Below are 17,313 nucleotides of genomic sequence, written 5' to 3'. Positions count from 1 at the left end.
ACATGGTGTAAATAAACCAGTCCAGCAAAATCTGCCTTCCAAAAACCAAACGGCGCACCTTTCACTCTACGCCCCGCTGTGTGGCCGTACAGTAGTTTACGGCCACATATTGGGTGTTTCTGTAAACGGCAGAGTCAGGGCAATAAAGATACAGTCTTGTTTGGCTGTTAACCCTTGCTTTGTTAGTGAAAAAAATGGGTTAAAAGGAAAAAATAGACAAAAAAAATGAAATTCTCAAATTTCCTTCCCATTTGCCAATAACTCTTGTGCAACACCTAAAGGGTTAACAATGTATGCAAAATCAGTTTTGAATACCTTGAGGGGTGTAGTTTCTTAGATGGGGTCATTTTTGGGTGGTTTCTATTATGTAAGCCTCGCAAAGTGACTTCAGACCTGAACTGGTCCCTAAAAATTGAGTTTTTGTAAATTTCGGAAAAATTTCAAGATTTGCTTCTAAACTTCTAAGCCTTATAACATCCCCAAAAAATAAAATATCATTCCCAAAATAATTCAAGCATGAAGTAGACATATGGGGAATGTAAAGTCATCACAATTTTTTGGGGTATTACTATGTATTACAGAAGTAGAGAAACTGAAACTTTTAAATTTGCAAATTATTCCTAATTTTTGGTAAATTAGGTATTTTTTTGTGCAAAAAAAAAATTATTTTTGACTTCATTTTACCAGTGTCATGAAGTACAATATGTGACGAAAAAACAATCTCAGAATGGCCTGGATAAGTCAAAGCGTTTTAAAGTTGTTAGCACTTAAAGTGACACTGGTCAGATTTCCAAAAAATGGCCTGGTCCTTAAGGTGAAAATGAGCCCGGTCCTGAAGGGGTTAAGGACCAGTTCAGGTCCGAAGTCACTTTGTGGGGCTTACATAATAGAAACCACCAATAAATGGCCCCATTTTAGAAACTACACCCCTCAAGGTATTCAAAACTGATTTTCCAAACTTAGTTAACACTTCAGGTGTTCGACGAGAATTAAAGGAAAATGTACCGTATTTTTTGCCCTATAAGATGCACTTTTTCCCCCCAAAAGTGGGGGGAAAATAGCAGTGCATCTTATGGGGCGAATGCTGCATTTTGCCGAACTGTGAATGATACGCCGCGCCGCGATGCCGCGCGTGTATCAGCTGAGAGGGAGGAGGGGCTGGGGGCCGGCATCTGGTTTTATAATGACAGCGGGGCCCGTGCAGTGACTGTATTCTACTACACGGGCCCCGCTCACTGTATATACCGTAATCTTATCTATAATTGTAGGCATTGTTAATATATAAAAATTCAGGGTAATCAGCGCCTGTATTACTTACAACAAGCGCTCGGTAGCAGAGAGGAGGAAGGCCGAGAGGACGGGCGCTGGCAGCGTGAGTCACTACGTCATGCGCCCACGCCGCCTGCTTCATTTATAAAGTGGGCGGCGCAGGCGCGTGACGTAGTGACTCACGCTGCCAGCGCCCGTCCTCCCGGCCTGCCTCCTCCCTCCTCTCTGCTACCGAGCGCTTGTTGTAAGTAATACAGGCGCTGATACCCAGAATTTGTATATATTAACAAAGCCTACAATTATAGATAAGATTACGGTATATACAGTGAGCGGGGCCCGTGTAGTAGAATACAGTCACTGCACGGGCCATGCTGTCATTATAAAACCAGATGCGACCCCCACCCCCTGTATTGGGGGTCATTCACACTACAGGGACACTGTTACGGAGGGGATCTGTGGATGACACATATATGTGTCATCCACAGATCCCCATAACAATGCCATCAGAGACCCCAATAAGAGCCATCCAGAGATCCCCATAACAGTGTCACCCACAGATCCCCCATAACAGTGTCACCCACAGATCCCCCATAACAGTGTCACCAACAGATCCCCCATAATAGTGTCATCCACAGACCACCATTAGTTCAAAACCCACCAAAAGCACACCTTTTTGTTCAAAATATTTTTTTTCTTATTTTCCTCCTCAAAAACCTAGGTGCGTCTTATGGGCAGGTGTGTCTTATAGGGCAAAAAATACGGTAGATGAAATACTAGAATATCACTTTTTTGGCAGATTTTCAATTTTAATCAATTTTTTTAAGCTAACAAAACAAGGGTTAACAGCCAAACAAAACTGTATGGGCACACGGCAGGGTGCAGAAGGAAAGGAATGCAATGTGGTTTTTGGAGGCAGATTTCACTGGGATAATTTTAAGCTGTCATGTCACATTTGAAGACCCCCTGATGCACCCTTAGAGTAGAAAAAAGTGAACCTATGTTGGAAACTACGGGATAAGGTGGCAGTTTTGTTGGTACCATTTTAGGGTACATATCATTTTTGGTTGCTCTATATTACACTTTTTGTGAGGTAAGGTAACAAAAAATTGCTGTTTTGGCACGTTTTTTTGTTTGTTTTTTTACAGGTTGTTACGGACGTGAAAATACCAAAAAAAAATTGGGTTGTTTGTTTCAGCTTTACATACTAAAGCATTTTTGAAAAAAATCATGTTTTAGTGTCTCCATATTCTGAAAGCCATAGTTTTTATTTTTTGGCGACTGTCTTATGTAGGGGCTAATTTTTTTTGGTTTGAGATTTCAGGGTGCATATGACTTTTTGATCACTTGGTATTACACTTTTTGTGATATAAAGGTGAAAAAAATGGCTTTTTTGACTTTTTTTTATTTTTACGGTGTTTACCTGAGGTCACATGATATTTTAATAGACCTGGTTGTTACGGACACTGTGATACCTAATATGTCTACTTTTTTTTTATTTTTTTCACTTTTAACACAATAAAAGCATTTTTTAAACAAAAAATAATGTTTTAGCATCTCCATATTCTGAGAGCCATATATATATATTTTTTTGCCCAATTGTTTTATGTAGGGGCTCATATTTTGTGGGATGAGCTGATGGTTTGATTGGTACTATTTTGGGGGGCATACAGCTTTTTGACCGCTTGGTGTTACACTTTTTGTGATGTAAGGTGATAAAAAAAATGGTTGTTTTAGCACAGTTTTTTTTTTTTTTACATTTTTTACGGCGTTCAGGTGAGGGGGTGGATCATGTGATATTTTTATAGAGCCGGTCATTACGGATGTGGCAATACCAAATATGTCTGTTTTTATTTTTTTTATTTTATGTGTTTCTATTTATTTTTAACTTTTTTTTTTGTCCCACTCTGGGACTTCAACTTCTGGGGTCTGATCCCCTCTGCAATGTAACCTGTATAGTAATGCATTGGCTATCAGCTTTTATGCTGACAGCCTGCCTGTGAGACCCAGCCTAAGGGCTGGATCTCACAGGCTTCCGTAGGAGGCAAGCACCGATGCCTATGGAAGGCTCGGGCTGCCTTCTCTGCCATCGGGTCCCCGCCACTACAGCGCGGGGACCCGATGGGGAAGCGGAGGGCACCCGTACCCTCTGCATGCCGCAGTCAGCTTTGAGGCTTGGCTGTCAGTGACTGCAGGGTCCGTGCCGCTGATCGGGCGGGCGCAGCTCCTGCACCCAGCCAATCAGCCCACCATACAAGTACGGCGCTGGTCCATAAGTGGCGTCCACCAGCACCGTACATGTACGATGGGTTCCTGTCAGACGAATTTAGCCCCTTTGAACTGTACATGACCACTTGTATCCTATTCAAATGAGCCATGAGTCAAGGAGATGGTGACCTTGCGACTTAAAGTCAAGCTCATCAGTTTTGACCGACATCCCTGTGGACACGGAACATTATCTGCAATGCAACACAACATGCTTGTGAGAAATCTCATGAGGGTTGCAGAAGACAATACCTGTCCTCAGGGATATCAATCAAGAAAGATGAAGTGGGATTTGGGTGTGCCAAGCCACACTTCTAGTCTTGTCTTAAGGTCTACATGATTAAAGAGGACCTTTCACCGATTCTTACCCTATGAACTAAGTATACAGACATGTGGAGCGGCGCCCGGGGATCTCTCTGCACTTACTATTATCCCCGTGCGCCGCTCCGTTCTCCTGTTATGTCCTCCGGTATCTCCGTTCCCTAAGTTATGGTAGGCGGAGTCTGCCCTAGCGCTGCCCAATCGCATTGCAGAGCTCACAGCCTGGGAGAAAATAACCTCCCAGGCTGTGAGCTCTGCGCTGCGATTGGCCAGCGCTAGGGCAGACTCCGCCTACCATAACTTAGTGACTGAAATCTCCGCCTACCATAACTTAGTGAGTGGAGATACCGGAGGGCATAGCAGGAGAACGGAGCGGCGCCCGGGGATAATAGTAAGTGCAGTGAGATCCCCGGGCGCCGCTCTACATATCTGTATAGTTAGTTCATAGGGTAAGAATCGGTGAAAGGTCCTCTTTAACTGTAAATAGCAAATTTTAATACAGCATAAGCAATGATTGAAGTGGATTTTCTGTGAAATCCACCATTTTTTCAGGCAAATAAGGACACTATTGTGATGTGAGGGCAGAATGGTCAGGTACAGTTTGAGAGGCTGTATGCAACTGATAGGTTCCCTTGCTCACTGCTTGTAGTTATTGTCAGATGGTTCTGAAGCCTTCTGTGGTCCCATCAGTTGTACAATGTCTTCTAGTTCATCAAGGGAAGCCAAGAATAGTAAGGAGAATAAGTGTCCCAAGGCTGCGGTTTTCTTTCTACAATTGGATTGGTGTACAGAAGGTACAGAAAGTCAGGGCTTTATCCTTCTTTACATCTAGCGCAAATCAGCAGTTCAGTGAATGGAGCCAATGGAGATTTTTTTTCTTCTTCTCAATGGATTGTTCAGTGCACAGAACACATTCTTCTGCAAGGCTTCATACCATGAATACCTATTCTGTCACATCTCATTTTACAGTTTTCCCTTCTACTGTTGCCTGTCACTATAAATCAATTGTATCTGCGAATGTACCAGCTAATAACTGATTCATTAGACAAACTGCTTAAGTATCATATATGGATATCAATATAAGACTAGGAAATTGTGATGCTGTAAATGTTCTAAAGTAAAACCAAAACAAAGAATTGCAGTTGAAGCAATTTATGGAGCACATCAAAACGAGTGCACTATACCACTGGAGAAATACAAACATAAAAGCCATTCTATGACAAAGATAGCCTTGGGGCTATATACTCCAATCATGTTTCCAGTAACCTCTTAAATGTAAAGAAAAATGCAGACAAGTATTGGGCTATATATCAGATCATGTAAAATATTGGAATCACCAGAAAAATGTTTCTGCATTTGAAAAAACTTTTTTGTTTTTATTTAGGGGTTGGTCACTTTAAACATACATTTCAAAAAATGCTTCAAACTTTAGATCAAGGCAGAATGTCCAGTAAAAACTTTGGGAAGAGCTGCAGAACTCACAGGTTAAAACAGGACTTGAACAATTTTAAAAACTGAACAATAGAAATCTCAACATCTGCAAAGCAATTTTTTGTTGACTACAGAACTGTTGCATTAGGAATAAAGTTATGACATGGCCAAAGAAAACCCGCTGAAGTCTGCAAGAGAACTGAGACTAAGCAGAAGATTTATTCTACAGCCACATCACACATATAGTACACTCAAAGCTACATAGGAATGGCTATCCCTTGCAAAGAAATTTGCATTTATTTTAAAACTATACAGTATTTCTGTATTGATCAGTTTAAAAAAGTATGAAAAATATCAACTCCATGCCCTCTGCTCGCTACGTCAACTTTGTATATACAATGTTCCGTCAAGTTCTTCATGTCAGAAACACAACATTACATGGAAATTCCTACTCGTATTATTTTTCTCTAACACTCTAGTTTCTAAAACATATCCTAACATTGCATCTTATGCATGTTTTCTTTAGAAAAACACTTAGCAGTTGTCACAGGTTACTTCCCTAGTAGTAGAGATGAGCTAATCGAATCGTACATATCGATTTGTTCATCAAACAGAGTTTGTCCCCGCTGCTCAAGAGGCCCTTCCCCCCTGCCGCTTGACTGACAGGGCTGGATATCTCACCATACAATCTAGTGCCATGCCTGTGCCACACTCTGAGTAGCCGTGCCAAGCACAGAGGCTCTGCTACTGCCACCGTAGCAGCAACTGTGCAGGCGCCATTTTCCAGAAGTGGAAGTGTAGCGACGCATGCAAAGTTGCTGCCACAGTGGCAGCAGCAGATCTTCTAGGTTGCACAGCATAGGCAGGAGATAGAACTCATGCAGAACTCTGATGAACGCATCTTTTTGTAAAAATCAAGTAGCTCACCTGTACCTAGTACATATGTCTTTAATGTGACAATTTATTTTTATTATGAAATTTGCTAAATTTATTATGAAAGATGGCTTGTCTTACTGCAGACTGATAGTTTCTTTACACAACACACTATACAATATAAAGATGAAAAGGTGAAAAAGAAAATAAATTCCTATATAAAAAGTTTGCATACAGAATTTACCTTTAAGATGGCTTCTTCCATCCTCCAACAGAGGTACCACAATGGTAGAATTCATGCTCCCTGGTGACCTCACAGCCGTATAAACAACAGGAACGGACTGTACAACCACTGGTATTCTGTGAACATGACTCAGTTTGTTAGACTGCAAGTTTAGAGGACTAGAAGATGGGACGGGGTGAATAATGTGCAAAAACTGCTGTCCACCAACTCCAGATGCTGAAGCTACAAGAGGCCCTGGAGTCAATACTGTTGGCACAGATGCTGTGGATGGTATAGATGTTATCACAGTTGGTGAAGAAGCTGGACGGCTAGATGAAGATGAAGAATTAGAAGAAGGTGAGGCGACTGAAGTAGTAATAAATAGAGGGGAAGAAGACACTCCTCTTGGTGAGGATCGGGCTTTGTTTATGGACAAGTCCACCGGTTCTGTTTGTGTTTGAAAATGGTCTGTTGCTAACAAGTCCTCTGGAGGTTCTTCCTTCACACTGTTGAGGAGGAGGGGGACAGCTTCCATATCCTGGTAGCCGTGGACTTTTGGAGACTGTGGTAAAGGAAAAAAAAAAAGGCTATTAATTTTTTAATCCATTGTTCCAATAAAACATTCTGAAATACTAACTGAGGACCAATGAAACAGTTATTTTAGTATTTTTGGTCGGCAGGAAAAAAGCTGTTCTAATAAAAATTTAATTAATTTTGATTTATACGACATGCAATTAAAGTGATATAACTGTTCTCTAGGTAGCCTATTAGAAAAACCTATAAAACCTGTAGGTTTGTATTATGTGCAGTATAATATGACAGTTATATGGAAAACTGACTTCATAATCACTTTAATTTTATTTAAAAACACAATAAAAACAGTATCACAAGCCCAATATAAAAAAATAAAATAAAAAAATTGCAGCGATTCCATTCATTTCTATGGGATTACCGATACTCTGCTCTCTTGGCCACGACACATGTCATGCGACCAGTAAAGCCATGATCTAAAAGGCATTTATCATTATGAATTTTTATCATATCAGCTACATATAAACTGCTGCAAGCCAATTACCGTTCTTACATTGCACTGATATATTACAGATCAGCATCTGACTTTGCACAGGCACTCTATATTGTGTCCATGGGTAAAATTAACTCTTCCAAAAAGTAGTGCAAACTGTAATAATGTTCTGCCGTATAGGAGCTCAATCAAAGCATTAGGGGTATGCCAAATGAAATGCTGTTGATCAGCAATACTATAAAGTGCGGTTCTGGGGTATAAAGCAAGCTACAACAATAAAAATCCCAACATTTTAATCCCTATTAGTGGAGCAATACCATTAAAGCTGTGCTCCCAATCCACCCACAAAAATTTGCAGAAAAAAATAAATAAAAATCACTATCTCTCATTTGCCTTTTGCAACCAATTTTGCAGGACAATCACACAAAAAAAAAAAAAACACATGACACTTGAGAAGCATGCACCAGCATTTGCTAGTATTGTACATGTAAATCTAAATATGAACCATGAAATCATAATCTAAGGAAAACCTACAGTTTTCTATGATTAATGTGTAAAGGTGTTGTCCAAATCATATAAAAAAAACTCAGGCAACCCCTGCCTAAAATCATAAATGAATGGATACTCATCTGATTTCTCCTCTGCTTCTTCCCATGCTGTGCTTCGGTCCTCACCGCTGCTCTTTGTTTTTCTGGCCGCAGCAGTAACATTCCGCGCACACAGGTCACCGCTGCAGACAATCACTGGCCTCAGCGGAGATGTCTTGTGCATGGCTGAGGTCAGCGATTTGTGCATGGAATGTCACTACTAAAGCCAAGGAGATGAAGCCAACAGTGGATGGACTGAAGCGCAAGCGCTTGAAGAAACAGCGTTTGTAGGGGTTGTCTGAGTTTTCATATAGCTCGTACAACCCCTTTAATAATTATCTAAGTGAAAAGGTCTACAATTTTCCTTTTCCTTGAATAAATCACCACGTTCAAGATATTGGTTTGCTTTTTAAGAATAGGAACTTTGTCATTTACATTCAGAGGCATCAAACTGTTATATATGTATTTCGGCGCTCGCCAGAAAGTCAATCTATGCCAACTATGAGATGGCGTAGGTCTGAGCTATAATTTACAGCAGTTTCTGGAGTAAACGGTGTTAAATTTGCCAAGCGAAGGCAGCCCATGCCTTTTTTGCTAGGTCCATTCCACTCTTTGGAAAAGAGGCGAGTGTAGTGTAAAAGCCCTAAAAGTGGAACATTTGTGAATTAGATAAATTTCCTCTTTAACTTTGCAAAATATTTTAATTCAGTTAAAAGAACCATTTAGTAAATGGCTTCATTCAGGTGACTGTAGCTGAGCAGTAATGCCAGATACTGCCAGTGAACAATAATTGTAATAAATAAGCTAACCGTTAAGGCCCCTTTCAGACTAGTTCCACGCTCCAGATTTGCAGCGTGAGTATGCAGCAGCTCCTGTCCTGACCTCCCAGCACTGACGGGGCCCACATAGCATTATATGATGCTATGTAACCTTAAGAGGTCTGGAATGTATTGGATAACACCACTGACGTAATGCTGTGAGGGTGCCTAAGGCTGGTTGAAATGTTTATCAAATCCAGGTTCAAAGGTTATTTTAATTAGGATAAATAGATGGATGCTGTTTTAAATTGCCATGAGCTCTCGTTACAATATCCCTTATTCCCATAAACAGCATATATCCTAGACTTGTGATACCGTCTAAGAGAAGATTGTATCACATTATGCTCATAATTATCATCCAGCTATGTGCTGAGATATAGCTTTGCATTATATTTATTTCTTAAAAGGCTATTGAAGTTTTATTGTGCCCAACCCCACTGTCTTTACTGCAGCCATGCCACAAGTTTTCACAATGTAAAAAGTTTAATAAAGCAAAACCTTTTGTTCCAAGTGAAGTGAAATATATACTGCTTTAATAATAGCAGAATACATATGATGAATAATGCAGGAAAACAAGGGAAAAATGCAGGTCCTGGCACATACCCTGCAGTTTAATTTATTAAAACATATATGGTCTAGCCTGAGTAAAAGGGGAGAAAAAAATCTTCATACTATAAAAACATAAACATAAAATTAACATAAAACAAATATATTTAGTACATGACAACATGCTCTAATAAAAACACACACACAAAAAAAAAAACTTGTGCCCATGATGAGGATAATTCAGCAAAATGATGACACCTAAAATACAACAGCACAGAGCAATATACTGTATCCTAATATTGGGATTATTCAGTTTCATTTGCACATCTTATTTTCTGTTTGGTCCACTTGCAGTGAATTGTTCTTTACGGTCATAAAATAGATTAACATGAAGCAAGCAGTCAAACACATCTACAGCTCTCTTTATTTATAAGGTATTAGCTCAGTCATCTGGCTAGCAGAGTAAATAGATTTTATGACATGTTGTAGCACCACTAAGTCACCACTTGATGGAGCTACAACACATCACTTTCAGATGCTAAGCAGACTAATCCAATATTGCAGCTAAGGGCTCTTTCACACTTGCGTTATTGTCTTCCGGCATAGAGTTCCGTCGTCGGGACTCTATGCCGGAAGAATACTGATCAGGATTATCCTAATGCATTCTGAATGGAGAGTAATCCGTTCAGGATGCATCAGGATGTCTTCAGTTCCGGTACGGAACGTTTTTTGGCCGGAGAAAATACCGCAGCATGCTGCGCTTTTTGCTCCGGCCAAAAATCCTGAAGACTTGCCGCAAGGCCGGATCCGGGATCAATGCCCATTGAAAGGCATTGATCCGGATCCGGCCTTAAGCTAAACGTCGTTTCGGCGCATTGCCGGAGCCGACGTTTAGCTTTTTCTGAATAGTTACCATGGCTACCGGGACGCTAAAGTCCTGACAGCCATGGTAAGTGTAGCGGGGAGCAGGGGAGCAGCATACTTACCGTCCGTGCGGCTCCCCGGGCGCTCCAGAGTGACGTCAGGGCGCCCCAAGCGCATGGATCACGTGATCACATGGATCACGTCATCCATGCGCATGGGGCGCTCTGACGTCATTCTGGAGCGCCCGGGGAGCCGCACGGACTGTAAGTATACCGCTCCCCCGCTCCCCGCTACTACTATGGCAACCAGGACTTTAATAGCGTCCTGGGTGCCATAGTAACACTGAAAGCATTTGGAAGACGGTTCCGTCTTCAAATGCTTTCAGTACACTTGCGTTGTTACGGATCCGGCAGGCACCTCCGGCAACGGAAGTGCATTCCGGATCCCAACAACGCAAGTGTGAAAGAGGCCTTAATCACCACTCTGTGTTGGAAAAGCTGCAAAATGTTCATCATAAAGTAGCACACTAAAAAATAACATTTTTGCAATTTAATGATTCATGTTTTATGGGTGTAAAGTCACTTAATGTAAAATTAACAACTTCATAACTAACTTAAAGGGAAAGTGTCATCAGAAAATTACGGATGCAAAAGATCTCTTCACAAGCTCTGCCTCTAATGCCACCAGAGGTAAGGCAGCTCTCCTATACGTCAATGTTCAACCCTTTTGTAGGCCTTGAGACATGATTCGGATATTAAATAAGTCAGCAGCTCATCTGCAGACAGCTGTTTCAGGGTGATTGCCCCTCATCAGTGCAGACCAGACAGTACTGGCTTAACTGGGTGAGAGGCCTGAGTCAGGATTTGGGGGGTACCATCTCTCCTTGGGGAGAGAGTGCCTTAATCGGCGTGAGGAGACTTATAGGCCATACATACTCCTCTGGAATTCTGGGAAGAAAGGGATGCAAATGAGCTCTTAACAAGCTCTGCCTCTAATGCCCCCAGGCAGCTATTCTATAAGTTAATGTTCGACCCTTTGACTAGGCCATGACTCGGATATTAAATAAGCCAGCAACTCATCTGCAGACAGCTGTTTCGGGGTGATTGCCCCTCATCAGTGCACAGAAGAGAGTCATGTCTCAAGGCCCATTTAAAGGGTCGAACATTGACTTATAGAATAGCTGACTTACATCTATTGGCAGTAGCGGCAGAGCTTATTAAGAGCTCAGTTGCATCCCTTTCTTCCCAGAATTCCAGGAGCATGTAAGGCCTATAAGTCTCCTCACTCCGATTAAGAAGCTCTCTCCCAAGGAGAGATAGTACCCCCCAAATCAGAACGTTACCTATTGGCATAATAGCATAGTGTATACTTCGGTTTCCATGCCTCTATTATAAGATTAAAATCCAGAAATTTTCACACTGTCCATTGAGCCTCATATAAGACTGCCTGTACTGTACAGGTCACTTTTCATCTCATTATCATCACAGGCAGGATTACCATGACAGTTATCACAAGTGGTTTCAAATTCAATACAAAATGCCACTTTTAATTCCACCCACTGCAGTAGTCATTAACATGTCATTTTGTGTTGAATTTGTGTCATAATATACACCAGTTTCCAGCCTAAATTATAATAAATCTGCTGGGGCATGGGAGCCGCCGACGCCCCCCCCCCCTCCCCCCCCCCTTCCCCTTTGTATGTTCACTTTTTCAAAAAATCGGTTACCAGCGTAAAAAAACTAAATAGTCACAAAATTTGGTACAAAGTATGCTTGCTTAAACATCTGCGACTTTATGACAGATTTTTTATTTATTTTTTTCCAAAAAGGCTATGATAAATTTCCCCTAATAAGTCGTCTACAGGTTCCTATAGTCCATGTGGCTGTTGTAAATCAAGTCTGTAAAGGCTGTTAACAGCAGCTCAGACAACATGGCAGCCCCATAATCACAAAGAAAACAAAATAAAAATGTATCTACAATCAGAAAATAAAAAGATAAAAAAAAAAAAATGTGTTAAAGCCTGGTTTGAATATGTTAAGGGGAACCTGTTGGGGCATCTGTCACCAATTTAGGATGACTGCTGAAACCAATATGAGGTAACATCAGTGCTGCAGCCCTGCAGACAAAGACCAGCAAAAAGAACCAGAAAGAAAACACTGGAGAGATGGGTGATTATTTTATGCCATCCCCTGCCTGTGCACCATTTTCCCTCTCTCTCTTGAGTTGAATTTTAGAATTAATTTGCTCATCTGTCAGTTATCATAGTCCAGATACAAGTCTGTGACTTATAGCACTGTAATGGCATACAGTGATATATGTTACCCATTGGGGAAAAAAGGCTATAGCACATGGAATACATTTTCACTGTATACATCTGTATAGGAAAGTGCAGCAGATTGTAAAAAAATAAATAAAAAAATAAATAAATAATATGTATCAAAAATACTGAGCCATACCAGCCCAGTATATGCGAAAATGTCAGACTTTTTGTATAAGCTGTGGTCATACGGCTTAATGGATGCATTTGGCAGTTGAACTAGAAGCTTTCCCAGTGCAAGATCTAAGCATACCAAATAATATGTGACCAGAGCTTTACATTTCTGCTTATTTGAAAAGTTTATTAGAAATAATATTTTGAAAGCCATTATATACTTGGTACAGTAGATATCAATATATGATATACATTGTATATTACTATGGCTGAAGTGTTAAAACATGTCGTACAACATCAGCTAAATTCAGATACAAATATCCGCTGGCTTGTTCTGTGCAGGAATTGCTTAGCCATGGATTTCCAGCTATTTCTAGAATCCAGGAAATCCTGCGGTACATTGAAATGGAAGGTTGATATTTCAATAACGAAGAGTCATTCGACAATATAAAAAAAATTAACAAAATAAAAACTGCTGCCATTATGTTTCTTTGCTCAGCAACTGCCATGGTGCAGTTCACCGTGACAGTTTTGGCCGTGTAAGCTGGCTGCATGCACTCTTGCGTACTGGCTGCAGGCTGAAACCTGTGTATGGTTGCTTGGGGCCGCGTGCTGGCTGCAGTGTCTTGTGAGAACTATGCCTGTGTTTGGGTGTACTCCCCGTGTCTGCATCTCTATGCAGCTCTTGTCTCTGTTGCCGTGTACTGGCTGCAGGCTGACACCTGTGTATGCTGGTTGCTTGGGACTGCGTGCTGGCTGCGGTGTAGTGTCTAATCTGTGGCCTGTGTTTGTGGATTCCCGTGTCTGCATCTCTGTGGCTCCTGTTTCTGATGCCGTGCCGGCTGGCTGCATGTGCTTTGTGCACTGGCTGTGGGTGTTCCTATGTATGCCAGCTCCGCGATGCGTGCTGGTTGCAGCCTTGTGTGTGAACAGGTTCTGAATATGGATGCTTTTCTGTTTGTCACTGTGACACGGGTTGTTTGTGTCATGGCGTCCTGGCTGCGGTAGACTCTGTGTATGCTGGTTGCCAGGGGCAACATCCTGTACTGTAGCCTGTGTTCTATGGTTCTGGTACTCCTGTTCTGATGGGGTTAACGTCCCCTGATCTGTTCCTGGGTGTGGCTTATCAGGTGCCCTCGTTATCACATCTATATCCATCTGTGAGCTGTGGGGATTGTGGTCAGTCTATCTTCTGCCTTACTGGGTGTAGCCCCTTGCTGCTGACCCAGGGGGCTTTGCTATCTGCCTTTGTTTGGTGTCACCTGGTAATGCATTGATGTTATGTACCTGTCCTGTATGATGTGTATGTTGTTATCCTTGTCAATGCCTTCCCTGTTCTTCTGTACCTGTTCTCTGTCTGGATCCACTAAGTTTTTTGTGTAGCCTAGCAGTACTCTACTGCATCTGATAGCCTGGCATTGCTACACTGCTTCTGATGTAGTCTGTCCCATGTCCTGCCCGGCAGTGCCTACTGCTTCTGATCCTTGTCTGCCTGTAGTTCCTTTCTGCTTCTGTTCCTATCCCATGTTTGTACTTCCTTCGTGAGAGGGCCCCTGGGTTCTCCGGAGGTCGGATCTCTAGTCTGTGTGCAGCTCTGCCTGTGACTGCCATGCTTCCATTCCACATGGGGTCCAGGCATCTGCTTCTGTGCTGGTTCCAGTTTGTCTTGTTGTCTGATCTATTTCCTGTGTTTGCATGGGTTCCAGGTCTGTTATTGTTTTTCCGCTGGTGGTTTCACCAGCCTGGTTCTCTGCAGGTAGGGGCCAAGTGTACCAGGATTTTCCTGGTGCGACCAGTGAGCCCTCGGTTCAGTTCATCCCCACCACCAGGGGCTCTGCGAAGAACGGGGCTCTCCGCTCTCTGGGTTTTTCCTCTGGTCTGCCAGTGCACTTGGTTCTGTGGTAGTTCTACCACTATTGCCTAACCTGATTACGGTCTAGTGCTTTTATTACACTTGTCATAAAAGTTCTCTTAGGTTCTTGAAGAAGCAGCCCATTCAGTAGGAATTTATTTTACTTCAGTGGCTGATGTCCCTCTTCAGCCAAGTTTGAATGGAACATCATGGACCTATACAGATGTGTCATTTGTGAGAGTTTGCAAACACATATGAGGAGAGTGAAATATGTCCAGGGCTTCTATAAGGGTGGATTCACAACCAGCATTGTTTCAGGAAAAACCATCGCAGTTTTAGTGCTAGTTTTTCATGCAGTTGTGTGAGCCAAAGTCAGGAATGGTTTCAAAAGTACAACCTGTCTAAGGCTCCATTCACACGTCTGCAATGTCTTTTGCGGATACACGGAGACACGGATCCGCAAAACACGGAAAGCGGCAATGGTGCGTTCCGCATTTTGCGGACCGCACATTGCGGACATAATAGAATATGCCTGTTCTTGTCCGCAATTGCGGACAAGAATAGGACATGTTCTATTTTTTTTTGCGGAAACGGAAGCACGGATGCGGAAGTGCGGATCCGCAAATGTGGATGCGGACAGCACATTCTGTCCCCATAGAGAATGAATGGGTCCGCCCCCTTTCCGCAAAATTGCGGAAAGGATGCGGACCCATTTTGCGGACGTGTGAATGGAGCCTTAAACCTGTTTGTGACATCTTAGGCTCAGTTCAAGACCTGAACGTTTTACAGCGCGTTCCTACGCGCTGTAAAACGCTCAACAAGGAGAAACCAATGCTTCCCTATGGGAATGGTTCTCACCTGGGCGTTTTACAGCGCGTACGATCGCGCTGTAAAACGCCCGACGCTCAAACAAGTACAGGAGCGTTTTTTTGGGCGCTTGTCGCGCGTTCCCGTACATAGACTTTCGGGAACGCGCGACACTGTGTGTACGCTTGTCTCTGTATGCGCGATTGTAAACGCCCGTACAATCGCGCATCGCGATTGTAAACGCCCGTACAATCGCGCATACAGAGCGCTCCTTTCAGAACGCTCAGGTCTGAACTGAGCCTTAAGCAAAGTTCAAGCAGTTATAAAAAAGATTCTAAAATGCTGTCCTATCATAACTGCAACACCCAGACACCATTCAGGCATCTCAAATTAACTCATGGCTGTGTTTGGTGTAGACATTTTTGCTAAATTCAGAATACAGGGAGTGCAGAATTATTAGGCAAATGAGTATTTTGACCACATCATCCGCTTGCATGCATGTTGTCTTACTCCAAGCTGTATAGGCTCGAAAGCCTACTACCAATTAAGCATATTAGGTGATGTGTATCTCTGTAATGAGAAGGGGTGTGGTCTAATGACATCAACACCCTATATTAGGTGTGCAGAATTATTAGGCAACTTCCTTTTCTTTGGCAAAATGGGTCAAAAGAAGGACTTGACAGGCTCAGAAAAGTCAAAAATAGTGAGATATCTTGCAGAGGATGCAGCACTCTTAAAATTGCAAAGCTTCTGAAGCGTGATCATCGAACAATCAAGCGTTTCATTCAAAATAGTCAACAGGGTCGCAAGAAGCGTGTGGAAAAACCAAGGCGCAAAATAACTGCCCATGAACTGAGAAAAGTCAAGCGTGCAGCTGCCAAGATGCCACTTGCCACCAGTTTGGCCATATTTCAGAGCTGCAACATCACTGGAGTGCCCAAAAGCACAAGGTGTGCAATACTCAGAGACATGGCCAAGGTAAGAAAGGCTGAAAGACGACCACCACTGAACAAGACACACAAGCTGAAACGTCAAGACTGGGCCAAGAAATATCTCAAGACTGATTTTTCTAAGGTTTTATGGGACTGATGAAATGAGAGTGAGTCTTGATGGGCCAGATGGATGGGCCCGTGGCTGGATTGGTAAAGGGCAGAGAGCTCCATCCGACTCAGACGCCAGCAAGGTGGAGGTGGAGTACTGGTTTGGGCTGGTATCATCAAAGATGAGCTTGTGGGGCCTTTTCGGGTTGAGGATGGAGTCAAGCTCAACTCCCAGTCCTACTGCCAGTTTCTGGAAGACACCTTCTCAAGCAGTGGTACAGGAAGAAGTCTGCATCCTTCAAGAAAAACATGATTTTCATGCAGGACAATGCTCCATCACACGCGTCCAAGTACTCCACAGCGTGGCTGGCAAGAAAGGGTATAAAAGAAGAAAATCTAATGACATGGCCTCCTTGTTCACTTGATCTGAACCCCATTGAGAACCTGTGGTCCATCATCAAATGTGAGATTTACAAGGAGGGAAAACAGTACACCTCTCTGAACAGTGTCTGGGAGGCTGTGGTTGCTGCTGCACGCAATGTTGATGGTGAACAGATCAAAACACTGACAGAATCCATGGATGGCAGGCTTTAAGTGTCCTTGCAAAGAAAGGTGGCTATATTGGTCACTGATTTGTTTTTGTTTTGTTTTTGAATGTCAGAAATGTATATTTGTGAATGTTGAGATGTTATATTGGTTTCACTGTAAAAATTAATAATTGAAATGGGTATATATTTGTTTTTGTTAAGTTGCCTAATAATTATGCACAGTAATAGTCACCTGCACACACAGATATCCCCCTAAAATAGCTAAAACTAAAAACAAAACTAAAAACTACTTCCAAAAATATTCAGCTTTGATATTAATGAGTTTTTTGGGTTCATTGAGAACATGGTTGTTGTTCAATAATAAAATTAATCCTCAAAAATACAACTTGCCTAATAATTCTGCACTCCCTGTATAGC

The 17,313-nt window shown here is 42.2% G+C and overlaps 1 protein-coding gene across 9 annotated transcripts in view; it reads right to left on the bottom strand.

The window, feature by feature from the left end:
- Positions 1-17,313, bottom strand: part of KLF12 (Kruppel like factor 12) — a 249,267-nt gene that overhangs the window by 58,318 nt on the left and 173,636 nt on the right. For all 9 annotated transcript variants that reach the window (XM_040425358.1, XM_040425351.1, XM_040425353.1 and 6 more), the window contains one exon: positions 6,401-6,941. In XM_040425358.1, coding sequence (XP_040281292.1) covers positions 6,401-6,941 — 541 coding nt within the window. The remainder of the gene's footprint in view (positions 1-6,400; positions 6,942-17,313) is intronic.

The sequence above is a fragment of the Bufo bufo genome, chromosome 3, assembly GCF_905171765.1.
Source record: "Bufo bufo chromosome 3, aBufBuf1.1, whole genome shotgun sequence".
In the NCBI taxonomy this organism is placed as follows: domain Eukaryota; kingdom Metazoa; phylum Chordata; class Amphibia; order Anura; family Bufonidae; genus Bufo; species Bufo bufo.
Note: the sequence above shows the minus strand (reverse complement) of the source record. Positions and strands in the feature narration are given on the sequence as shown.